We start from the raw sequence: 27,249 nt of genomic DNA on the forward strand, positions 1-27,249 counted from the left end.
TTGTAAGAGCAATATCAACATGGATTTGCATATATATGGAATAAACCTTTGAAAATAGCTTTAAAAAAGTGCGAATTGCACATTTCACTCCTGTCTTTCTGCATGAACTAGCAAGGGAAGAAAAACGCTCAATCATAAAATAGTAGAATGGTAAGCTGCGTGGAAAATACACAAATGATGAAACCCCAGATCGGTGGCTTGAACTCTCCCAATATATACAGAGGGAGAGAGAGAGAAAATGTATAGTAAGGAAAGAGAGTATTAACGGTTGATAGTATGTTAGAAAAAATAATTTCATAATGACGTAATCTACACCGTGGACTTAAATAGGCTCGGCAGTGTAGGTATTCAAGTTAGAGATTCCAAAAACTTTAGATTCGACATTAATATATCTCATTTTCGATTATTTTTTACATGTTACCCCTTCCAACCCCACCCAGGGGATGATAAGGGTGTCTTACTTACGCTGGGGGTTGAACTTGAAGTTAAACGCATCTGAACTGCGACCAGTTAACTTAGCGATCCTGAAAACGATTGATTCGACACTAATACCTGTCTTTCCCGTATCTCTTCTGGATGATAATGCGAGACCCCATTCAGCACACACACACACACACACACACACACACACACACACACACACACACACACACACACACACACAAAAAAAAAAAAAAAACCTGAGTGTATTAAGCGTTTACGCTGGGAACGACTAGAGCACCTACCTACAGCCCTGACCTAGCCCCTACTGACTCATCTATTCCGTGGTCTAAAGCAGGACATGACTGACCAGTACTATCTAGCATATAAAGATGCTAAAACCGCCGCTTCACGGTGTCTACGAGAACTTGACGCGGATTTCTGTGCTACCGGTGCGAAAAACCTCATCTGTTGTTGTGACAGGTGCTTGAACAAAACAGATGAGTATATCGAATACTAGTATTGAATCCCAAGAGCGTCATTTCAGACCGCTTGAGGGGGGCAAGAGCACCACCGACATAACACTTTCACGCTTTGTACTGGTATATCCGTAAACAATCAATTAAAGCATATGTATTCCTCAAACTCTTTGGGGGGAGGGGGAATTGCCGCCTCCTACTACCCTAAATGACGCTCTGTATGAATCCCCTACACTATCAGGTGTGTTGAATTTTCAGCTATGTCTCACACATAAGCCATAATAGGCTTTGTAATCATTATTCCGATCGCACCTCGTATATATAGCGCGCGACAGCTGTCACAACCTATTTTGAGTATATGACGTGATTAGCAAATTGAACAGGATAGTGCTGTTTATAAATAGGAATATGTTGCTTTTCAGTTAAAATAGTTAGGTGAAAGGTACTCAATCCCTTGGCTGTAGAAACATTCTGCAAGAGGTCTATATTTTTTCCCCTGAATTTTTGACACAGTAACATCTCTTGGCTTCCGAGTTGTGTTGTCTGATTATTTCTTGTAAGGTTAACTCGACCTTGAAAGATTACCTAGTTCCCAATGTAACGTGGTTATGTGATATAGCACTCTGATCATTTTCGTGATTACCATCATATTAAAAAAATGGTAGCTAGATGGAGCACGCTTGATTGCTAATCACATTTAGAAGAATTAATAGATTTTAATTGTTGACTTCTAGTGTATTTTTTAAGCATATGGTGAACTTTGCTGCATCCCATGTAAAAGACATACCTTTGCTGGGTTCTTATATTATCCCTATATCATCGGGGCTATAGTGGATCAGTAGCAGAGCGCTCATCTTGGTGCGAGGTGTCTGTAGTTTGATCCCAGACCAAATGAGTTTATGGTGAGGCAACATCGTGTCCGTGTTTTTTCTCGGAGTTATCCCTTTTCTCCTACATTCTTATCCCACCAATTCTTTCATTATTATTTATTTTTCTTAATCATCCGTCATTTTTAGACTATAGGGCATAATTATGAGTTGTGAAACTATGGGTTGTGAATTCATTTCATTTCATTTGAACTTACATTACTGTCTCATATTGTGCGATCAAAGAGCAAACATGTGAACTTTTCTTTCTTTCTTTTTCTTTTCTTTTTTTCCTAAATCAAATATTCATGTTTGATGCATGGCTTTCCATTATTATGCATGTTTCAATTAGTGTATTTTTTATTTACTCCAAAGATTGCCTCCAAACCCTGATCTGTGGAGTTTGTACATGGATCCTCAGAAGAAGAAATTGGAGACATGGGATAAAATAAGTCCAGTTTTTACGTATAGTAAATCTATGGCTTTCTTTGACATACTTGTTCCTACAATTGACACTGTAAGATACGGATATATAATGGAAAAGCTTATATCTGTTGATAAACCGGTGCTTCTAACTGGATATACAGGTAAGTAATCAAACTGTGAAATCTCGAAAATAAGCTTTTGCTTTCTATGATGATAATATGAAATTGCCTTAAATAAAATATTTGCAAGTTACGAAATTATAGACATGAACAGTAATAATAATAATAATAAAAACTTCTGTGTTCAAATTTAACACTGAATTTGTAATAGTCGTCAGTATTGACAATGATTGTTAAATATACAATTGACAAACCTGCATTTGTCAACGATTTATTTATACTAAAAGTGACGAATATACAGGGTATATACAGAATCTGTGAAACATTTTAACTATTAATAAATTATGAATTGAAAATAAAAAATAAACTGATACAGGTGATAGAAAGATAAATTCAAACAGTTTTGTGTCCTCTATCAATACAATTTTATATATATATATATACACCTTTTGTCGCACGGAAAATATCAGGACGACAGTCGAGTTCTTTCGACGTTCAGTTTAGCATATTGATATCCACAGTGGTTTATTGCGTTTGTTATTCTGGCTTTTAATTCATCAATACTCATCACTTTTGTCTTATAAACAGTGTTCCTCACATATTCCCAGAAACAAACAAACAACAAAAAAAAAAAAAAAAAAAAAAAAAATCGGATAGCCTTGGGTGCCACGGAATCGGACCAACGCGTCCTTCCTGTCGTTCTGTCTTCTCAGAAAACGTTCGTTCAAAGCACGACGAACAGTGGCACCTCTGTGGGGTGCTTTGTCTTGTTAAGGAATAATATCGGACTGAAGTTTTCGATTTCTGGAAATATATAATTTTCCTAACATGTCAAGCATAATTTTCCTAACTGCTGTGACTGCCGATTAAAAAAAAAAAAAATTGATTGTGCCTAACACCACACCACGTATTGACTTTCGGAGAATCTCTTTTCACTTACGATAGACATACGGATTCTCGGATCCGCTAATGTGCACATTATGACGATTCACTGTACCTGAAATAAGGAAACAAACTTCGTCAGATAGAGCCGTAGCTATTTCTGTCGATCTTGTGAACTGTAGATACAAGTATGTCCAATTTCCTTTCTCCTGTTCGCACATATTTCCTAGGACTGCTTACAAATGGTTGTTGGACATGTGGAACATCTTCATTGCTTATGCTTGGACATCACGAAGGCTTCTGATCTAAGACGCTCACTGTTTCTAGTTTTCTTTTTGTTCCTTGTCTTTTTTTTCTTTTCTTTTCTTTTTTTCTTTTTTTCGTGAAGAATACCATTTCTAGAAAGACTTTTCTGGTAACGTGTTCCGAAGTTCTCCGCATTTGTATCACCGACTTTGTTTCAGGAAATTAGCACACAGTTTGAGCTTTTTCCTGTGGAGTCGTGATTTTCTTCAATTAGAGAAAATTTTCCTTGGTAGCGTCATTTATGCACTCTTGTAATCGGGAAAGAAAGATTTTTTGAATTTATCTGTCTATCACTGCTATCATTTTATGCGTATTTTCATTAGTATCTGATTTATTAATAATTAATATATGTCAGACACTTTATGTACACGCTGTATAAGTATGTTGGAACGCACTTATTGCAATGAGCTAGTAAGAATATTCAATATATTGTTTATGATATTGCTTTATATGTGTGCTGCTACTCGTCTTTTATGTGTAATGCAAATCTCATCTGTGGTCTAGTGATTAGCGCGCGCGCCTTTAGTGCATGATTTCTTGGATTTTATTCCCGTTGATAGAGCTTTGAAATTTGAATGCATTAAGGTGGTTCGTATTTAACCTTAACCTGTAGCAAGGCCGCCTATAAGGGGGATAATCCCGACAAATATCAGGGGGCCCAAGAATTTCCTTTGTTTTCCTTCTATCAATTGTTTATTTTTTTTTCAAGTTTGAATTTCTTTTTAGGGACAATATATATAAATGTAGCGACTTTTCTACACTCCCTTCGGTTACAAAAATAAAGTTTAGTTCATTCAAAATACAGGTATTTAGTGAGTTGTGAATTGTTACTTCACTATTTTCATAAAGAAGGTGTTGGCAATAATCCTGACGACTGTTACAGCACTTAGCTTTGAGGGACCCTCACAGAGTGTTCGGGGTTACCAGGTTTTTTTTTTTTTTTTTTTTTTAATAGGTACACACTTAACATTTTTCAAATACAGAAGATCGATCCGCGTATATGTGTCCAATTTTACACCCGTACCCCTGACAATAGAAGCGACCGAACCAAGTGGTTAAACGCGTGTGCTATACCTGGAGGTCCATTCTATCGTCTGCCAAGCGAAACTGTGTATCGTGTGCATCATGGCTCCAAAGGTGAACCGTTTTTGGAAGGGCTACGTAATTGGACTTTTCCACGCCAAATATTCGGTTTCTAAAATTCAAAAGCAGTGCAAAGAAAATGGTTGTGCATTGGGTTCGACGGCTATCAAGAACATAATCAAGCAGTATAAAAAAGAAGACATACCAGGTAAGCATTCACCCACTAAGGGGTCGAGGAAGCGAGCGTGTACCACATAGCCCAGTCAATGAAGGTAAAAATAAGCTAGATGTCGGAAGCAATTCCCGGAGAGCTGAATTTTTTCCTGTTGATAGACTATGATGAGACATGTAATTTCCCAAAAGTCCCCGGTTCTCCCCTTGTGCTTTCCCCCCAGCCCCCCTTAAATGTGAATTTGCCGTCTCAGAAAATTAGCCATAACTCCGAAACCAGTGGAGCAAATGCTTCGCAATTTTTTTTATTTTCTTTGTCTGTTAAGCTAAAAAAAAAGGTGTCTTTTATTTTTCTAGAGAAATGTATAGTTTCGTGGCAATTGTGTCTTAAAGAGAAAACAACAGTTTTTTGGCGGGAAAAATTCCCTTTATTTTTTTTCTACGAGGTAAAGTAAAAAAAATGTTTCAAATGAAAGTTTTAGATCGAAGTCTAAGCTTTAAAACGAGGTATATTATGATAGTATTTATTTGACACAGAACGAAAAAAATAACAAAAATGTGCTCCACCGGGTCAGCTAGCCTCAGTGCTGGTGTAATCCGACGAAATAGCACAGTGAGCTCAGAAATCTTAGTAAGAGCACAGAAGAGTTATGTACAATTTTTACCCTATAAACTTAATTTGGATGGGAGGTATAAAGAAGCAACCTGGCTGGAATGGGCTTATGAACATTATTTGCAGCACCAAGCATTCTTCTGAATCTACATGTGTTATGGCAGTACCATTTATAAACTTTGACCCAAATAATATGTCTACCATCTATTCTGCTTTATCTTTTGCTGCAGATCAATGTAGAAAAAGAAATCAACCTTGCATTGCTACTTTTGACCAACCATTGTATCTGAAAGCAACAGAAATCGTAGAAAGGTCAGATCCTAATAGTGACTTATCAAAGATTATTCTTAGGTTAGGTGGATTTCACCTTTCAATGTCTTATATGGGATCAGTGGGCCGCATAATGGAAGGAAGTGGCTTACAAAATCTATGGGAAACTGTTTATGGTTCGGCAACTGCTAATCACATGTTAAGTGGGCATACATATTCTAGAGGAATAAGAGCTTATTGTTTAACTGCAGCGTCTCTCATTACGATAATGAGAGAAGAATATCCAAAGATTGAAGAGGACTGCAAGAAATTAGAAGACATATGTCAGCAGCTTATTGACAAGGAACTGGATTTCGAGCAAATTAACTTGGATGATGAAGTTACAGAAACTGTTTTAAACATTGAAACAAATTTTGAATAGATAAAAAAATCTAGCAGGACAGCAAAACTTTGGCTAAATCTAATTAAGTGCATAGATCTTATGTTGAAATTTATATTTGCAGAGAGAACTGGCAACTGGAACATGCACTTGAGTACAGTAGTAGACATGCTTCCATACTTCAATGCTGCAGGCCACTTGCCCTATGCTAAATCCGTGCATTTATATGCTCAGCATATGTTGAAACTCGAATCTAAACTATCAAAAGAAGAATACGAATTATTTAGTGAACAAGGTTATTTGACCGTTCGCAGGAATGGGAAATATTGGTCAGGAACTTGAACAGACATGATAATAGAACAATGCCTAATGCGTCCAGAATAACAGATAGAACTTTGTCAAAATGGATTCATGGAACACCGTACTGTTTAAAGATACAATAAGCCTTAGATAAATTTGCAGGAACAGCCTTAAATTTTACTGAACAGCATGTTGAACTGCGGGAATCAAGGAAAGAAAGAGATAACAAGGATATTGAGAAATTTACATTTTGGCTAAGACAGCACAACCCTTTTACCAAGCTTTCAGGGGATCTCGTATCTTTACATTCCGGCTTTGTGTCAAATGATAGCGTTAACAGTGATAAAGCTTATGAAATGGGTTTGGCAGCTATGGGAAAAAAATTAAAGGTAAGAGTTTCGGAGAGCTAAAATTGAAAAGAAAAGACATGGTAATTACCCAAGCCAGTCATAAGTCTGTATCGGTTCCAGGGGCAGACTGGCAACCATAGGGCCCACCCTGCTAAACTGAAATGAGGGCCCACTTTATAAAAATGTAAAAAATGTACTTGGCATTCTTCATATGTATTACATATAAAAGTCCATCTTCGAACCCATAAATAGTATCCCATATATTCATACAAAAGCAAAACATTAATTACAAAAAATCTGAAGTAGGAACATTTTAATAGTAACTCATACAGTGTGTAATTGGCATTATCATTTTTTTATTGTAAACACACACAATACCGGAATTGGTGCTTTCAGTTATTTATATAGTGCTATTGTTTTTTTAGATAATGAATTTAAACCATTTATTTAAACAAATAAGTGTCATGTTTTAGAAAACTCAAAATATATATACGTATGTGCAATAAGTAAAAACTAACCTCAAGTCAACTTTGAAACGCTAAATAATTAAAGCACTGACAGAAATAATGTAAGTTTCTTTCCTCATAAATCAGTTCTAATATCAAATTGGTTGAAATTTTCTACTGAATTGCATACTGTAACCTAATATAATATAATATAATATTAATATTAATGCCAGAAATGTATCCTAATATTAATATCTTCATTATGCCCCAGTTACACTCACAATTTCAAATATCTACCTAATTCTTTGGAGCTAGATACAAGATCGTCAATCACTTTGTCGTAATCAAACGTATATGATCTTTCTATGAATAAAAGAATAAAGTCTTCCAACAAATCTTGTCCAAGCGATGAACGCAACCGATTTTTGATCACTTTCATAATCGAGAAAATTCTTTCACATAATACTTGGGTACACGATAGAGTTAGAACATACTTATACGCTTTATGCAACGATGGATTAATGGACCATAAAGATTTAATTCGTGAAGCAGGTGCAGTGCACAAACTAGACACACTTTACACTGTCTTGCAGGTACGCATTTCCATTCATCTTCCTCCTCACTCTCAGTTTCATTATCTTCCTCTTCTTCATTTTCCTCTTTTTCACTACTATGAGCATATTGCTCGCTGCCATGCTCATTCCTTATATCCTGCTTTTTACATAATGGCAAGAAAATTGGAGCAGTTCCTCTTCAATTTGTTCTCTTTCCACTTTGCAATAATGTGGTAGAGTATTGAGAGCTGCATCAGGTAGTTCTTCTACAGTACTTATCTCATGGAAACGGGTAGGATCCAGCCATGCAATGTCTTTCATGAGACTGTCATTCCAGATAAACCGAGAATGTAATTGCTCAATTGCAATATCGAAAATAACATTGAAAACGTTTATCTGAAACACTTTTGATGGAGAATCTAAAATTCTTGCCTCATCATGGGAAAGCTCGTCTGCTTGAAGAGTTGCTACTGGTATTCTCTTTGCAAGGAGAGAAGTTTCAACTGCAACATCGTATCCTGCATCCTTCAATTGTCTTTTCAAGTCCTTTGCAAACTCCATAGCTTTAGTTTCAATAGGACAAAACACGTTTCGTTTTTGCTTTAAGTCTGATTGTAACGTACAAATCATTTTTGTAGCCGTTAGATAATCGGCTCATACACGGAACCTTTTCAAGTCGATAAACGTGAAGAAGAATAAGGTCTGTTCATGAAAGTTTAACTTTACGTCTTTTTTATGCAAAACACAAGTTTGTGGGAGTTACCCTGCCATATTTTTGTTGCTGGTAGGTTTAATTGAGCACATCTTTTTAAAATTGGTGGAGGGGCCCACCTGTTTGGGGGCCCACCCTGCATTTGCAGGGTACCAGGGTGGGCCAGTCCGCCCCTGATCGGTTCGATCATTAAAAGTGAACATAAACCCACAACAGCTTTTTAACCCTTAACGAGTTTTCGTAACCATATGGTTACACATTTTTTGATTTTGCCTATTGGGTTGAAGAGTGTTATATTTCCGGATTGTTCGTTGTAGTTATTTGTGTACATACTTTCTGCGATGGGAGAGCAAGCTATTGCCCCCTTGTGACAACTCTGGTGAATTTTATGCGGGAAGTAGTGTGTGGATATGTTGTTGTTTTGCAAGCAGTGCTGGAAGCAGACAGAAAATATTAAATACTGAAGGTAAGCAGTTTATGTTTTTATTTTTCTCGATATGTTCTTGTTTGTAAGTCATTGCCCAACAATGTGCAAGTATGAAAACGGCAAAATGCCACAAATTGATTACTATTTACGATAAAAATATACTACGTAACCATTTGGTTACATTGTCCGGTAACGGATCAAACGTATACTTTGTACAGGAAAAAAATGCAATATATTGGACTAGCTTATATTGATGTATCATTTGATATTTTTATAGAAAATCTAACGTGAAAAAGAAACATAGTGCTCTGTTTAATAGTCAAATTTTAAATTTCATACAGAGGCTCAGTATGGAATATATATATATATAAATCTATATGTGTGTATAAATAACTTTTACTGTGAAATCTCATGTCAGATGCAAAGGAGAAATATTGTGATAGGCTATTTACATTTTTGCAGGTGACTGCGTTTCGTCAAAAATAGATTAAGAACTTACCTCCGTTGATATATCCTATGGAAGGAAACTAAGCATAAGGCCAACAGTAGTGATCTCTTTCTCTTCTAATCTATCGGATTTCGGAACCTCGGATTCAGAACCTGATCTTACTTTCAGTGATTCCGATCCAGATTATATACCTGAGATATAGTACAGAGTGAGGCATCAGTCAGTTAAGTCTCCTGTAGCACAGGAACATCTTGGTATTCACATTTGGTTCATGGTATATGTTTTTCGGGTGGGTAATGGACCATATTATTTGACATGGTTGCCCTGGCGGCCATCTTGGAAGCCGTATCCTTGGATCCAACTTTGGATTTTTAAAATGGAAGGGGATTTGTGGGGTATCATTTGATATGACCTCAATTTCAGGGAAACAATGATACAGACTACTTCACCTACCGTTATTTGTTCAGAAGTTATTTTGTCACAAAGTGTGAAAATTTGGCATTATAGCATTATTTGCTCTATGTGCTATCCCTCTTGAGCAAGACAAACTGCAAAGCGCCTCTGCCAATCCGCATGGATTCGCAACAGCATGTCAAAGGTTTCTCAACATTGCAAAATTCTCTGCGTCAGGTGGTGGATATCATGGATGGGTTCTTGATAAGTACTCAGATGATAGCAGAGGAAGAGCTCTAGTGGCGTAAAATCTGGGCCACTCTATCCGTCTCCGTCGCCCATTCCAATGTCCCGGAAATGGTCCATCGAGCCATTGGCGTGAACATAAGGCATAGTGAGGTGGAGCTCCGTCTTGCTGAAATATTATGGGAAATCACCGTCCTCATTCAAGATAGAGGAGTCTGAGTTTTTAGTCGTGTACATTGATAACTTTTTACAAGTGTGAAATGCAAGTAATGAAGGAAGTAATGAAAATCTCAACTCTTCCAACAATGAGACAAAATCGTTTAGGAGGCAGAAAATAGAATTTTTTCTTATCTACTGAGGCAAACACATGAGAAGTATAGACAAGTCAAACATGTTCATAGAACTCTGCCGTACACCAATGAAATCAAAACGATGGTGCTTTAGAATTTTTGGGTACATGCTAAATTTAGTTGTTGTAAACAGCTGGTTACCTTACAAAAGAGAGTGTAACGTACTTGGGAAATCATCCAGACATCTTAAAGTGTTTCGGGCTGATACTTCATCTGCACTAGTATCATGCAGAAAGCCTAAACAAGAGAGACCATCTTTAGAAAGCTCGGGCGAACCTCAAGTGAAAATATGTCGATCTGTTGCTACGTGACCATGTGATAATACAAGGAAAGAGTTTGTTGCTCACTGGCCAGCCCACACTTCTAAGGGAAGATATCGTTTTTGTAAGTCGGGAGTAACAAGCTCACTAAAGAATTCGTTTATGCAGTTCCATCTGTAAGTATATGTATCACGATAAGGAATGATTTTGTCACTCGGCAATTGATATTTTTTCTAGACCCCTAAGTCACTGTTACACTTCGTTGATATATTCAAATTTAAAAATATAAAAAATGAAATAAAAAAGAAGAATATTCTATAAAACTACGCATATATTTGAATATCATATTTATTCAATCTGTATTTTCTGCGAAATATAAATATTATCATTTTTTCTATGTGGACTCATAGATAGTACCTTACATTTTCTTATAAATTAATATTCCAGATTTAAATATTAAATCTTATAAAGTAAACAATTCTTACCACGTTTCATTTATTTCTCCTTTCTTATGAGACTACTTTTCTTCATTACTATATGGCTATAAGTACTCAAAAATCACTTTACGGAAAACTGTGCAAAGTAACCATTTGGACACAACTCAGTTCTCGAAAACTATTGGCGGGAAAATTTAAAAAACTACTTTCAAATGAAATACTAACCAAATAGACGATATACTGCAAATATCAAAATTTTTTGATAATTTTCAAAGGTAGTGAACTGTTAAGGGTTAATAGAATTTTATGTGTATGTGGCAGCCCCAATAAACTGAAAATGTATTTGGAATATGAATTGTCTTCTGTACCTCCATCGATTTTTGATTATACTTATCTTCGGAAAGGAACTAAATCGTCTATAGCTAAAGCATTTTCAGAAGGAATCGTTGAGCAACCATGCTTAGAAGATGCTGGGATAGTTATCGATGGAGGTTTCTTTCTTCATTATGTTTCATGGCCTAAGGATCCTACATATGGAGATATTGTTAGGAACTATTGCTTATTTGTACTGTCCAAGTATGGAAATAATTGTACGGTGGTGTTCGATGGTTATCCAGAAGAGGCGACTACGAAAGATGAAGAACACCAAAGCAGGACACTGAAATATTCCTCATGCGAAATACAGTTCGACGAAAATACTAAATGTGTCGTAAAAAAAGAACCTTTTCTTTCTAACAGAAAGAACAAAAAGAAATTGATTGAATGCACATGTAAAGAGTTGGAAAAGGTTGGATTAGCAGCAGTTATAACTGAAGAAGATGCTGATACTGAAATTGTAAGGACTGGAATTGACAAACTTGATACCTTTTCCAGAGTGATTGTTGTTGGAAATGACACGGGCTAGTTGCATTAGCACCAGAGAAGAGACCCATTTTCTTTCGAAAAGATGTTGGAGGAAAGAACCCGTCAAGCACTTGTTTTAATATCGATAAATTGAAAAGATCCAACAAAAATATAGAAAACTTCTCCTTTTTGCCCATGCTATTTCTGGCTGTGATACAACTTCGTCAAAACAAAAGCAGTTGAATTAATTAAAAAAAAAAAAAAAAAAAAAAAAAAAAACAGAGGCAAAATGAGAGGCAGAATGTTTCCTGCAACAAGATGCATCAAAAGATACTCTTGTCGAGAATGGAGAAAAGTTTGTTCTTTCAGTGTACGGGTTAAGTAAATATTCAACTTTAAACGAAGCTAGTTATTTCAGATTTACAAGACTAACTGCAAAGACTTCTTTGAAGTCAAACTTTGATTTAACTAAATTACCACCGACCTCAGAAACGTGTCGTCAGCACCTCTTCAAAGTGTACTTACAGGTGCAATTGTGGTTAGGGAACAAACTTAATCCTACTGATTGGGGTTGGAAACATGAATATATCAAAGAAAGTGATGGAAAAAGAAGAGTCTTAAGACCGATACTAAGTATGAAACTTTTTGCTCCTGATGACCTCCTAGCAATAATTTCATGCTCTTGCAAGGCAGCGTGTGGAGATTATTGTCGCTGCAGAATATCTGACTTTACCTGTTCAGCTATGTGTGAGCACTGTAATGGGTTATCATGCAACAATGTGCCTCAATACAATGAAGATTCTGAAGATCAATTACACGAATAATCTGGCTTCATTTTAAAATGAATATTAGAAAACATTGCACACATATTCTTAGGTTATAGTGGTGAGTGGGTGGTCCGTGATGCTGTTGTTATGAATTTATTTAAAAGTATAGAAATTAAAATAAACTCATAATATAAGAAAGCTGCCGGTTGTTGCCAGTCCGGGACACGGCGGGTCCATAGGTGGTCGATAATGAAAAGCCCAATATGAGGGTAGGGAATAGTCCGCCCGAACCAAAACTGGAATTTTCTGATCTTATTCTCATGAGGCTTGAAGCATATTCTTTTTATGACGTTCAAAGCTACATTACTCAGCTCTGGCTTTACGTACTGTGACAATATATACCTCGTTTTAAAGCTTTCATTTGAAACATTTTTTAACTTTACCTCGTAGTAAAAAATTAAAGGGATTTTTTCCCGCCAAAAAACTGATGTTTTCTCTTTAAGACACAATTGCTACGAAACTATACATTTCTCGAGAAAAATAAAAGACACCTTTTTTGTAGCTTAACATTAGACAAAGAAAATAAAAAAAAAAAAATGCGAAGCATTTGCTCCACTGGTTTCGGAATTATGGCTAATTTTCTGAGAGACGGCAAATTCACCTTTAAGGGGGGGCTGGGGGGAAAGCACAAGGGGGAGAACCGGGGACTTTTGGGAAATTACATGTCTCATCATAGTCTATCAACAGGAAAAAATTCAGCTCTCCAGGAATTTGTTCCGACACAAAACCTATTTTGACTGGGCTAACAGTGACTACACAAGTAGCTCAGAAGTTGCGGCGAATGGCCTTACAAGAAAATCCCCCTCCGCAACGTGTGATGGAAGCTCGATTCCACATACCACAGTCAACTGTTAACCGCGCCCTGAGTGGGAAATTAAACCTCCGGAGGGTCTTTAAAAGTCATCGCTGTGAGAGAAAGACCAACAGCAGGCGCCTCTATGAACGCCATCTATCTGGGGAAAAGTGGAAGTTTGTGGCCACACTAGATGAAGCATGGGTGTATCTATCAGATTGTGGCAAAATTCGCTCGATAACTTACACTTCGCGAGATGCAAAAAGCCATCCTGCGTTCATCCGTCATTGCAAAGCAACTTTCTCGAAAGGATTTATGGTTGTCGCCGGTTACTCTTATCAGGGCAAGTTAACAATTTGTCAGGTCCCTAAAAACTGTAAAATCAACTCTGCACTCTTTCAGCAACACATACTGACCCCAATTTATACAGAAGATCTGCCTCGTTTGTATGGGCATGCTATAAAGCAAGTGTCTGTGCATATGGATAAGGCCTCCTCACATACATCTCGTTCTACCCAGAACTTTCTGAAGCAGATAGAAACAGACACCGATATTCGTGCTATTCCATTTCATGATATACCAGTGAAATCACCAGATGCCAGTCCCATGGATTTCTGCGGGTTTGGTCTACTGAAAAGGGCATTTTCTTCTCGTCGTGTCACTACTCTCTGAGGCCTGTAAAAAGCCTGCCGGGAGGAATGGGAGAAGATTCCACTTCCTGTACTTCGTCGTAGTTTTCTACAGTGGAAGTTACGGTGCAGGGCTATTGCCAGAACACATGGCCTCACATTGAGGCCAACCGATGGTGGTCCCATGCATTTTCATAAGGTTAGTGCTATTTCAAAATTGGACACATATACGCGGATCGACCTTCTGTGTATAGCGTATACCCACTGGAAAGGAAACTAAACTGCGTAGTTTGATGCTACCTTCACTACCCAATATCTATCTGTTCCTTGTATTTTTGTCATTTTTTTTTCTCCAAATAAAAGCCAAACTTATGTCAGTGCCCCTTCATGACCAAGGCTAATGCTCGTGTTTTCTGAACACGTAGTTCCGGGTTGGATTCTCGGTTAGGATATTTATATGTCGGAAACAAGTCTGTGCAGTGGTTTGATCACCCTTTAAATTGTAATTTTCGTCTCATGTAGTCTTGGTGCTGAAAAGGGTCGTTACGTAGTCAAATCAATTAATCAACCAATGAATTTATGTGTCCGAAAAACACATTTCATGGACATTTACCACAATATATAGTTTGTGAATAACGTAATCATTTACAGTGTAATAAGTGAAAATTACAATTTCTGAAGTTGAATTTCGCAATCAGTGAAGAAATGTTTGTGACTAGAATCCTATCATTAAGTTGAAATCAAGTCTTGAAGTTTAACGTGCATAATTACGTCCTGGGCTTTAAGTAGTGATCTCGCTTCACTTTATCGAGGAATTATTGGAAGTTACATTCTCTTTATATTGATTTTTAAATCTGAGAGTTGCATATGCAATTTAAATTTTAAAATTCCTAGTTAATTTATTATAATCAACAGCGCCACTAGCTTACAGAGTTAGCTTTAATGGGAGTTGAATAGACTGTTGTATAATTGTACACTTGTATTATGCACCAGAATCAATTTTAACCTTAGATTTTTGTCTGATGAAGCCAAAGAGTTAGTTGGCGAAACTGTAACACGTGTTGAATATTAATGAAAATATATAGTTTTGCTCAGCAAATAATTGGTTTATATTTAAATTTTTAATTTATTTCGAATGATTGAGTAGGCTTAATCTCTCCTGCTACTATTTATAACCATTTAGACTAACAGTATATACCTTTTCTTTAGATGTTTTTCAAACTCGATGAAAATGGAAGAAAATAAGTACTGGTTTAGTGTTGGTAACTGAGAAACCTCAATATTTAACGTATGTTTGTTCAGTTAAACTTTTTTTTTTAAAAAAATGGGTATGTTGAGGACAGGCGAATCCAACATGAAGTGCACTCAAGATAGCATCACAAATAATAATAAATTGTAGACAGCCAAAGTAACATTTCTAAGCTCATAACGCTTGTGATATAAGAGCATTGCTATATAATAAAAATAAAAATAAAAAAAACTTTCATACGGGAAGAAGTAATTTGATTCGGATTCCATGTTAAACTGTAGCTCCACGTCTCATATAGCCTCGGAACTGAAAGAAACTCTACATTACAATTCAACCAACCAACAGTCGAAGTTCCAATATTTGGGCAAATGAAAAATAAGAACGTGATGTATGAAGAATCTAATCATTTCCAGAAGATTGGTGTTTGGTATGGGATCGCTCTGTAGCACTTAACTCGTTTGATATTATTCATGATACAACAATCAGAACATTTGCATATATGGAGATCTTCAACATCCTTGCTGATCAATTAGACGACTAGAAACTCACCATTGGACATTTCTAGCAGAACGAAGCAATAGTATCCGCGTGTTACACACTAGTATGTTTGAAATTCAGCCCTTTCTCGATGACTACATTATTTCCAAGAAAATGTCTACCCTGCCTGATTATTTTATGGAAATATCTGAATGAAAGAATTTTATGTAAATAAGACCCGAACAATAGATGCCTGGAAAACAAACATCAACGAGTAATACAGCTAGCAACAACGGACGTGCTGGCAAGGATATTTCAAATGTGATTCGCTTGATTCAGTGTTGTAATAATCTTTGTTTTTAACAATTTAATAGGAACCTTATTGAATATATATATGTGTCCTAAGATATGTTAATATCAAATTAAAACAAAGTAAAACGGTCTGTAGAACGGCCATAAAATTCCAGAAATTTGTAAACTTAGCATCACCCCGGTATTTAGATATTTATCGTCTCTGTTAATGTGAAGAGCACAATCGTATAAAATAAAACTGCACTAAAAGAATTTTTTAAAAAATAATTATTTTTATTAGTGAGGAGTGACATAAGTTTCAGGTAGGGGCTTATCTTTCTTTTATTACTTTTTTTTTTATAATTAATCCATAGAAAATGGAAAAGATTAGAAATCCACCTTTCCTTTAAATTTAAACAATGAAAGAAGCATTTTATTTACCTTTAAAATCTGTTATCAGCTGAAATATTTTTAACTTTCCTCTCCTGAAGTATTTAGAACGTACAATTTCTTTTGCTCTTGTATCGATCCGGATCCCCTCTTTTTAACTATTTTTCTAACTCGTTTCTCGACATCACAGTCTCTTAATTTGCTTTTACTATAGTTATACAACTTATTATCAATAGATGTGTTGTTTTTTCACTCAATAAAAAGAACCTTTATCTCAATTCTGCGGCATTTAGTTATGCCTTCATGTCCTTAATGAAGGCAAGCAACAATGAATTTTGGATGTCAAACTTTTTGAGAGTTGTGTCAACGTATACTAAGAGGGTTTTTTTTCTATGGAAGAACATAAGCGCTCGCAGTGCTGCCAAATTACATTGATTCTTTGACCATACTTTTTATTTTTAAAATTAAAAATTATTATTATTATTATTATTATTATTATTATTATTATTATTATTATTATTATTATTATTATTATTATTATTATTATTATTATTATTATTATTATTGTAAATTGCGGAATTATGGCGAAGTTAACAATCATAACCTGTTTTGCATGTTGAACATAGACCTTAAAATTTGGTATCAAAATGTTCGTGGACGAAGAACCAAGAATAATGGTTTTTCTCTTCAATTTCTGACTGTGAATATGATATAATTGCGGTAACAGAACATGGTTGCCCGGTATTCATAAAGACTACGATTATTTCCCAGATACATATAGTTGTTTTAGAGCCGACAGATTATATAATGAAGAGTCATGTTAAAGAGTTGTTGGATCTCTGATAGCAATAAGGAAAAACTTTGTGGTGAGTCGCAAGCCTGATCTTGAACTTAAAAGCGAATGTGTGTGGATTGAACTAAAATGTAATTCTGCAAAGAATCTTTTAATATCGTGTGTTTATCTTCAACCAACCTTTTCCCCTGTGAATTTTGAAAATTACCTGAACCATATTTCTAGCAGGTTGAATCCCCTTGAAAATAATATACTGATATTCGGAGACTTCAATATATCCAAAATTGATTGGTTAAATAATGAACAGCTTCCAGGAATACATTATTACCCTAAATTGAAGTTTCAGCTATTATCTGCTTTTTTGGAAAACACTAAACTGTGTGTTGAACTTCTGTCTCCGCTCTTGATCTTGTTATCAGCAGTGCTACTTCGGTCTCAAAAAAAACTAATCTGTACATGGTGCATCCTGATTCTTTTCATCATCCGATTGAAACCATTGCGTTTTTGACAAAGGGTTGTAAAGTGAATAAGTTCTCTGAACGTTTTCAATGTGCTAAAGGTGATTATTTTGCATTATATCAACAACTAGCTAATACTGAATGGTATAATATTTTGCTAAAACCAGACATAAATGAAGCAGTTTTGGATCTTGAAAAAAGTAATTGTATCAGCTATGAAAAAATATTCCGAAATCTAGGCCTAGAATATCTAAATATCCTTGTTGGTGCTTAAAAAAAAAAAAAAAAAAAAAAAAAAAAAAAAAAAAAAAAAAAAAAAAAACTGTTTCTTTATTAAAAGCTGCAGATGGTATGAATTGCACTTATGTAGGTTGAAAAGTATTTTTGGTATTAAATTTTGGTACCGGACCATTCTTTTGTGTACGCCCTCTATTAGTATAAAAAATGAAGACCTTGATTAAACGAAAAGTAGAAACGTTATGCACTATTATCTCAAAATAGAACTTTCAATTGATCTCGTGTATATATATATATATATATATATATATATATATATATATATATATATATATATTTCTTTATTCATTTTCAGTGAAAGCAAAATTTTAAGAATATTGTTTTGAAACTATATAAACACTTAAATTTCGTAGGTGTTGGAAAGTCTGTTATAGCAAGATACCAAATTAATTCCTTGACTGCGAAAGGTACATTTGTTCCAATTTTCATTAATTTCTCCGCCCAGACAAGCAGCATACGAACGCAAGAACAATTAGAAGGAAAACTTGAGAAGAAGAAAAGGGGTGCTTTGGGTGCTCCAGTTGGAAAGAAAGTAATTGTGTTTGTGGACGATGTGAATATGCCCAAGTTGGATAGATATGGAGCTCAACCACCAATTGAACTTTTACGGTAAGGTTGCTTTTCTAAAATAGATTCAAAAGGAAAATGGAATTAAATCTTTCAGTTTTATGTTCCACGGCTATGCCGTGAAGGCCAAAGCAGATGGTGATTATGAGAATGAATGAAATAGTGGAATGAAGAAAGTGGGAGGAAATGGGAGAACCTTGATAAAACTAACGGGCACGTGTTTGTCTACTACAGAAACTACTTGTCATGAGCTGGGATCGGATCAGAGACCCTACGCACCAGAGGTGAATGCTTTACCACTGAGCCACCGCGGCCCCTGGATTTAAAAAGTCGAAGTAAGTTAATATCTAATTATTTATTTTGATATTGAAGTAGCTTCTGACTTTTATCTTCTCAAAGAATATATCGTAATCGTTCAGTCATTTAGCCACGACAGCCTTGTTCAGAGATAAGTAGTCTAATTTAAAATTTTCATGTTAGATGTTAAAAATGGAAATAGTGATTTTATTGTTTTAATATATCTTCTAGGGATGGCCAGATTCGAAGATCCGGATCTCGGATCTGGATCCGAAATTGAGATCTGGTTCCGAAATCCGGATCTCAGATCTTGATTCTTATCCAAACTCACATCCCACCCAAATTGTGATAAACTTGAATATCTAAAAATTCGCCGAAAGTAATTTCACGAAGTCCTGACAGTGAAGAAGAAAACAGAAAATTAAGATGAATATTGACAAGTCTATTTGTTTCCTTCATTCTACTCTAAAGATCAAATGCTTGTCTTACTTAAAAAGTGATTTGATCCGGATGAGAGTTCGAATGTCGAATCGAGGCCCACCCGGTTCCAGGACCGATACACACACCTGGGGTTTGAAACATCTGAAACTAGTATACATTTGAAACCGGAATACAAAACTCGAATATTTAAACTTCCTCAAGAGACCTATTTCATTGACAGTTAAGAAAATATAAACAGTTAAAACAAGTATTGACTAGTTTTTATGTATATTTATCTTGCTCGGTCTGCTCAAAATATCAAATGTATACCTTACAATTAGATTTAATAATTATTTAGTAAATCACAATATGAGCACCGAGAATAAACTATGAATTTTGGTGCCCCTTATCTAGATTTGAAATTTCGGATTCATACATAGAATCAGGCTGAAAGATAAATATTTGAGATCTGGAAACCGAAACATGTGCTAGTGCCAAGATCGCAGCCGTTGTAATGCGAGCGGAGGGCACTTGCACTAATTCCGCGTGTACTTTGAAGAACACGAGAAAGTAAAAAAAGATAAAATTCTTTTTCAGGGGTAAGTCGCGCTGTAACATGACTTTTCATGAGTGTTGTGTTCAAATACGAAAACTGTAATGACGACTTGTTTGAAATAAAGGCCTTTTCATTTTTAACAATAAAGCTAGGTACTTTCACATTAGGGAATAATTAGCAAGGCACATTCCACTGATTAGAGTGCTGGTTCTTATGGAAGCTTTCACATTAAACCGGAAGATTTCCTCATGTGGGTATCGGATTGCCACAATTCACCTTGCTGAAAGACGTGGTTTATCAGGAGGCGGGTCAAGATTATTTTGGACATAGCCTGTAGACTGCTTCTGGTCTCAACTATTACCATATAACAAGATTAACCATATATATAGTTGGTTGGAAATGAATTAAAATATCACTAATTGACCTTAAGGGGATAATCGCGATTTAAATGTTCGTAAATCAGAAGGGATGTGAAAGTTAGACGTTAAAATAAATCCGATAATTCCGGAATGAAGAGATTTATATGCAACCTAATGATAGCAATAAAACTCCTTATGTAACATTTTCAAATCTAAGATTAACAGTTACCTTCTTGAAGAGGTTTACGGCAGCATAGAAAATTATAAATCCAATTATTATAAGTAGTACCTCTAACCGGCCCGCATTTCACATCACCATCGTCCTTCATCCTGACAAGTGGACAATTCACTTACCCACAATGACTTTTCAGACGTTCCAGTAACATCAACATCTCAGTTTGGGTTTGGGGATCATGCTTCGGTGAACCTTGACTATCACCATCAGCAGCCATTAGAGAATCAAAACTTATTTCTGTACTAGATAATGTGGGTAACTATATACTATAATGTGGGTAACTATGTGGGTAACTTCGTCTATAGAAGACGGAAAGTGTATGGTATTATTCCAGGAAATATTTGATACATAAGACTTAGATTGTCAGTATTTAGGAGCAAGTTTTAAAATAATCAGTTACCTTAAATGTGCTACCGCTTAGCCGAGAAAACCCGACAGCCATAGTCGAGTGGTCTGCGGCATTAGGCTGTGGATCGTTTGCTGTGAATGTCTTGGATTCGAATTCCGCCTCGGGCATAGGTATTTTTAACTGTCCTCGTTTACTTCTATGTTTGTGTGGTCTCGTAATGGTTACAGTGTAATCCGTGCAAAGCGTTCAGCAGGTTAAATAATTTGATAAAAAGCTGTTACCTTTTCATATATATATATATATATATATATATATATAAACAGTGGTTAGCGCGTGCTTTCGATGCCCGTAGTCATGGGTTCAATTTCCGGAGAGGCACTCACCAATTTCGGTGTTGACCCAGCATCGTGAGGACAATTAGGGAGTTATCTGAAGTAAGAGGTGGCAGACTCCAGTCTAAAAAGCCGGCTTTAGGGACTTCGAGTGTCGATGCGTTGACTACACATTCCCACTTTGAACGTATGCCCGCTGGTAGGAACCAAAGGACTGGCGTGCCAAGAGTTTAGTTTGTTTTAATTATCATAAATGCTTTCTTTATTATTAAATTCAATCCAATATTTTATTTTCAACTGGTTTGCGAAACTCAGAGCTAGCTACTTGTTTTCTTTTTAATTTGTGTTCATAGTTAGCACAACTAATCACTAAGGAAAAACAATCTTTTCAATAAAATTCGTCTCGAGTGTTTCGTAGCTCTAAGTTTAGTTATTTTGAGCTTTTTTTTTTTTAAGTTAAAGGGCGCTTTATCATTTTCCCTATTTTTTCTAGTTTTACCTATGTTTCTTTGCACGTACATTGCGCCTATAGCACGTGCTTAGTGTGTTCGTTTACAAAATCGTGCCTTTTTGCTGCCACTACAGAAACTAAGAGTGCCCTGTATCAGAGAAATATTAATTGACGTATGTAAGTGAATATATCTTTAATGAAGTCATAATTACTCGGTTCTTACATCGTACATACTTTCCTCATCCTCATTAATCTCTTCACCCCCGCTTCCTGAATTCAAGTTCTAGTATTCTTTCTTGAGCAAGGCCCATTTAATGGGGGACTGATGTCTCATGTAGGCTTCTCAACTAAAACATCAGCAATAAAGAAAGTAGGGTTTAATTTGCACTAATTTTAGAACATTACGTTAATTATTAGCTTAATAATAATAATAATAATAATAATAATAATAATAATAATAATAATAATAATAATAATAATAATAATACGGAGCGAGCTGCTAGTTGTTAGGATTCTTGCTTCGCAATTGGGTAATACCGTGTTCGGATTCGGAGACCAGCCATCCTGACTGAGGATTTTCCAGGGTTGTTCCTCAGTTATACTGGGCAAATGCTAAGTTAGTCTAAGGCTCTGGGGATATTCCTTCCATTCCTTTTTCAATGTTGTTTTCATCTGTTGATTACTACAGTGTAAAGCGGCCTCTGAGGATGTATCTGGTAGCTTATAGTAAATAAACAATAATGGCATAATATATTTTCATGAAACGTTAATTACAGCCTTGCAGTCCCAACAGATAGCTTAAGTTTTAATATCGATTTCCTGACTTTTAAATACTATTTTCATATTGTTTTAGCTTTCAAGTGTCTCATGTATGTTTCCACTGAGAATTAAACCTGAGGTCACATGAACAAATGCGAATATGTTAAATATTTTTGAACACTTTAATATACAAAACAGAAAACGCTTCAATGATACGATGCATGAATATGTTTTGGTTACGTCCTGCAATGTATGATTAAAGAAACCTGGAGGGTGAAGAAAAAATAACAGAAATCTCTTTTTTATTTACTCCTTCAACAAACCCCCGACCTCAGAAGGGCAAGCCATAAGTTAGGTGATAAAGTCATACAACGAACACTTTGATTAATACTAATAATACTACACAACCATATCGCTCTCCTGAAATTCTCGTGTGTATATTTAAAAATCTACTGTTGTGCCACGCCAACCAGTCTATATTTTTTGTTGTACCTTCGAAGTGAAAGATATTCATTATTACATTTGTTGATGGTTGTACTCTAGTGAGGCAGAAATTACAATTAATAAAGAGTTTGTTTTGTCTAGTATTCCTGCGATTAGAAGGGCCTTATCTAAAAGATATTTCATTTGTATATGAGAAAATAGTAAAGTTTATTTTCTAAGAATAAAATAAATATTTTCAATGTGAAGCTAACATTAAGTTTTGAAGAGGAGTTTGTAACCATTTACATCAGTTTTCAGACAGTTCACTATACTCTGAAATGAGAAGAAGTCAAACTTGGAAACATTTTACTAAAGAGACTTCGTCAGAAAGTGCAACATGTAAATATTGCAAGGTTAAAATAAAATAAAGAACAAAGGTAGCACAAACGTGTTATGGAAACATTTTAAAGCACGGCAACCTACTATATTAACTAACTAACTAACTCTATGGCCTATGGAACCCGGAGGTTCAGTGCCGCGTTCACAAAAGCTCTCCACTGACTTCTATCCTTAGCTAATTGCATCCAGTTTCTACTTTGTATTCCTATCTCTGCGAGATCCATCTTCATATTGTCCTCCCATCTGCGCCTAGGTCTTCCTAATGGTCGTTTTCCTATGGGTCTACCAGTCAAGACTTTGAAAGCGTTTCTACTTTCTTCCATTCTAGCTACATGACCTGCCCACCTAAGCCTCCTAGACTTGACGACCCTAACAATGTTGGGTAAACCGTATAAACTATGTAGTTCCTCGTTATGAAGCTTCCGCCATTCCCCATTCTCGTTCCTCTTGGGTCCGAATATTCTTCTCAGGATTCTGTTCTCAAATACTTTCAGTCCATGTTCTTCCCTCAGAGTAAGCGACCATGTTTCACAACCATACAGAACAACAGGCATGATTATCGTTTTATATATTTTAAGCTTCAAATTCCTCGACAGAATTCGCGACGACAAGAGATTTTGAACCGAATAGTAACACGAATTCCCTGCTTTTAGTCGACATTTAATTTCTTCGTGAATATGATTTTCGTCTGTTAATATTGATCCTAAACATTTGAAAGTATCCACTTTATCAAAAGTATTATTTAATATTTTAACGCCTCCACAATTTGCCGTATTACGGTCCCGACGCACTTCCATGTATTTAGTTTTCTCTGCATTTACTTCTAAACCCATGTCCCTGCAAGCGTTTAATAAGATCTCTGCATTTATTTCTACTGTTCTCCTATCATCCCCTATTAAATTTACATCATCAGCATATGCCATAACCTGGTGAATGCCGTTCAACTCTAGGCCCTGGTTGCTATCTTTGATTTTCCTTATGGTGTATTCCAGCACAAAGTTAAATAATAATGGCGACAACGCATCTCCTTGTTTCAGGCCATTTTCGACGTGGAAGCTCGTGGACAAAAATTTTCCTACCCGGACTTTACTTTGGGATTCACTTAAACATATCTTAATTAATCTAATTAGCTTTCTCGGTATTCCAAGTTCTGTAAGAACGTTGTATAATATTTCTCTCCTAACCGAGTCGTAAGCCTTTCTAAAATCAATAAATAGTTGATGTACCGGGGTATTGTATTCCCACTTCTTTTCGAGTATTTGGCGAATGGTAAATATTTGGTCGATAGTTGATCGATTTCGTCTAAATCCGCACTGATAATCTCCAATAATTTCATCTGCGTATGGGGTCAATCTTGCTAACAGAATATTTGAAAGGATTTTGTAGGATGTTGACAGAAGAGAAATGCCTCGATAATTATTACAGTCAGTTTTGTCGCCTTTCTTGTGAATTGGAACAATGATTGATTCTTTCCACTCTTGTGGCAATTCTTCCTTGTTCCAGATAAGGAGAATGAGTTTGTGTATCTTGTTCCACAATTTTTCGCCTCCAGCTAAAATTAACTCAGCCGGAATTTCATCTACACCCGGAGATTTGTGTTTCTTCAATTTCTTTATAGCGGCTTCCACTTCTATTCGATTGGGTTCTGGAATATACGGTTCTGCGGTGTGTATCTCCTTTTCTCCACGCACATTAGTTTTTGGCTGCGTGTTCAGCAAATCGTCAAAGAAATCTTTCCATCTATTTAAGAGGCTATCCGTATCGGTGAGAACTGTTCCGTCAGATTTCTTTAATATATAAGCACGAGGTTGATAGCCTTTCTTAAATTTGCTGATCCCCTTATACATGTCCCGAATATTTTTATTTTTACTATTATCTTCAAGTTCCTTAATTTTAGCTTTCAAAAAATCCCGTTTCTTTGTTCTAAAAGTTTTGGAAGTTTCCCGCCTGGTATCTGCGAAATTTTGTGTAGTTGTTTCATTCGGATTTTGTAGCCACCGTAATTTAGCCTGTTTTCTCTTCTCTGCTAGTTTAATGCATTCTTGGTCGAACCATGGTTTGTTCCTACGTATTTCCGCGTGTCCCAATTTTTCTATTGCTGAACTTTTAATGCTATCTCTAATTTCAATCCAAGTATCCTCAACACTAGTGCACTCCGAGTCTTCTAAAACCGCGAATCTATTCGAAACTTCAATCTGGTATTCCTCTCTTACCTGGCTCTCTTCTAATTTCTTTAAATTAAATCTCTCCGTTTTCGGACATTGAATATTACCTTTATTCAACGATAATCTCTCCCGTATTATCGCTACTACCAGGTAGTGATCAGTGTCACAATCAGCCCCTCTAAACTATATTAGTGAATCGAAAAAAGTTTTGACGAATTTTAGATATTCAATTTTAGATGTAGGTTTGGATACGAATCAAGATCTGAGATTCGAATTTCGGATCCAGGTCCGAGATTCGGATCTGAAGTTCAGATTCGAAATCTGGATTTAGGTCCGGATCCGGATCTCATTGGGTCCGGGATATTCGGATCCGAAAATTTTTGGCCATCCCTAATATCTTCTAGGTATAAATAATTCTTCTCATGTTGTAAATACTATTATTTATTTAAGGTGTTAAGTGTTATATTGCCTATTTGTTACTTGTGTTGTTAAGTAATAATTTTCTAAAGTTGTTATGGCTTTTATAATAAAATTAGCTGTACCATGAATGTCTACAAGTCTAGGAGGCTTAGACGGGCAGGTCATGTAGAAACGAAATAGAAGAAAGTAGAAACGCTTTCAAAATCTTGACTGGAAGACTAATCGGAAAACGACCATTAGAAAGACCTAGGCGCAGATGGGAGGACAATATTAAGATGGATCTCGCAGAGATTGGAATACAAAGTAGAAACTGGATGCAGTTAGCTAAGGATAGAAGTCAGCGGAGAGCTTTTGTGAACGCGGCATTGAACCTCCGGGTTCCATAGGCCATTGAGTTAGTTAATGAATATTTTAGATTACTTTGTTTCCTTTCTCTAGTGTAGATTTGAAACTGTTTGAGACTTCTATTTATGTAAAAGTTTGATCTAGTCTTTATAGTTAAAAAATTTGGAAGCAAACTCAATAACTATAATCACAAAAAGTGCTCCTAGTTTGATACAGTATTTTAAATCCTTTCCTGCTGTTTGTCGACTGGTAAATTAAGATGAGGCTTTTAAAACTTCTTGAGTCCTATGTTGTTGGAATAGGTAAGTTCTTTCTTTCCTTTTTCTTTGCATTTTTTTTAAATAAAGAAGAAAATGAAAATATACTCAGTGTATCTTCCAGAAAGACTAACGGAAATCTAACCATGTTGATATGGAGTTATTGAGCAGTCGTAGTTTAATGCGAGTGTGATTTATGTGAAACCTGTGTGTTCTATAATTTTACGTAAACTATATGTAGTTTTTTCAATAACAACTTTGTCTGTTCGGAAGATGTATGGTTCAAAAAAGTTTCACTAGCCTCATTTGTAATCCACCCAGTGGATGAACAGCAGAAAGGTTCAAAATATCAGTGGACTACAAATAGTAGATCATATTAGGAACATGTTTTTGTTGATAATCTGTATAGTGTTTGTTTCCAACAGATGCGTGGAAGAACATAAAACGCGATAGAATCCATCGGTTTATATCACGGTATGTTCATTTATCATATTTTATATGCTAGCTTTATCATTTTGTATATATCTTTTTTATTGATTTACGTGTTATTTTTATGTTTTCAGGCAATATTTGGATTTCCATGGTCTCTATGATCGAGAAAAGATGTTTTGGAAGGAAATCTACGATGTGATTATTACTACAGCATGCGCACCTCCTGGTGGTGGAAGAAACCCCCTTACAGCACGCTTCGTAAGGCATTTCGGAGTATTATTTATTCCAGAACCAACTGACACTATAATGAAAAACATCTTCAAGGTACATTATAATTTAGTGCTAGTATTTTAAAATATATAACAATTCAGAAATTCTCAAATAATTGTACAGAAATTGAAAACATGAATAAGTTTTGGTGTTTGATATATATCAGTGTTGGGCAAAATCAATTGAAATCAATTGCAATTGATCAATCAATTGAAAGTAATTGCTCTGA

The 27,249-nt window shown here is 35.7% G+C and overlaps 1 protein-coding gene across 1 annotated transcript in view; it reads left to right on the top strand.

Moving 5' to 3' along the window:
- Positions 1-27,249, top strand: part of Dhc16F (Dynein heavy chain at 16F) — a 418,273-nt gene that overhangs the window by 227,888 nt on the left and 163,136 nt on the right. Inside the window, exons 38-40 of the mRNA XM_081735970.1 lie at positions 2,141-2,352; positions 18,338-18,593; positions 26,882-27,074. Coding sequence (XP_081592096.1) covers positions 2,141-2,352; positions 18,338-18,593; positions 26,882-27,074 — 661 coding nt within the window. The remainder of the gene's footprint in view (positions 1-2,140; positions 2,353-18,337; positions 18,594-26,881; positions 27,075-27,249) is intronic.

Source organism: Thermobia domestica, chromosome 13 (assembly GCF_964235325.1).
Source record: "Thermobia domestica chromosome 13, izTheDome1.hap1.1, whole genome shotgun sequence".
NCBI lineage: Eukaryota > Metazoa > Arthropoda > Insecta > Zygentoma > Lepismatidae > Thermobia > Thermobia domestica.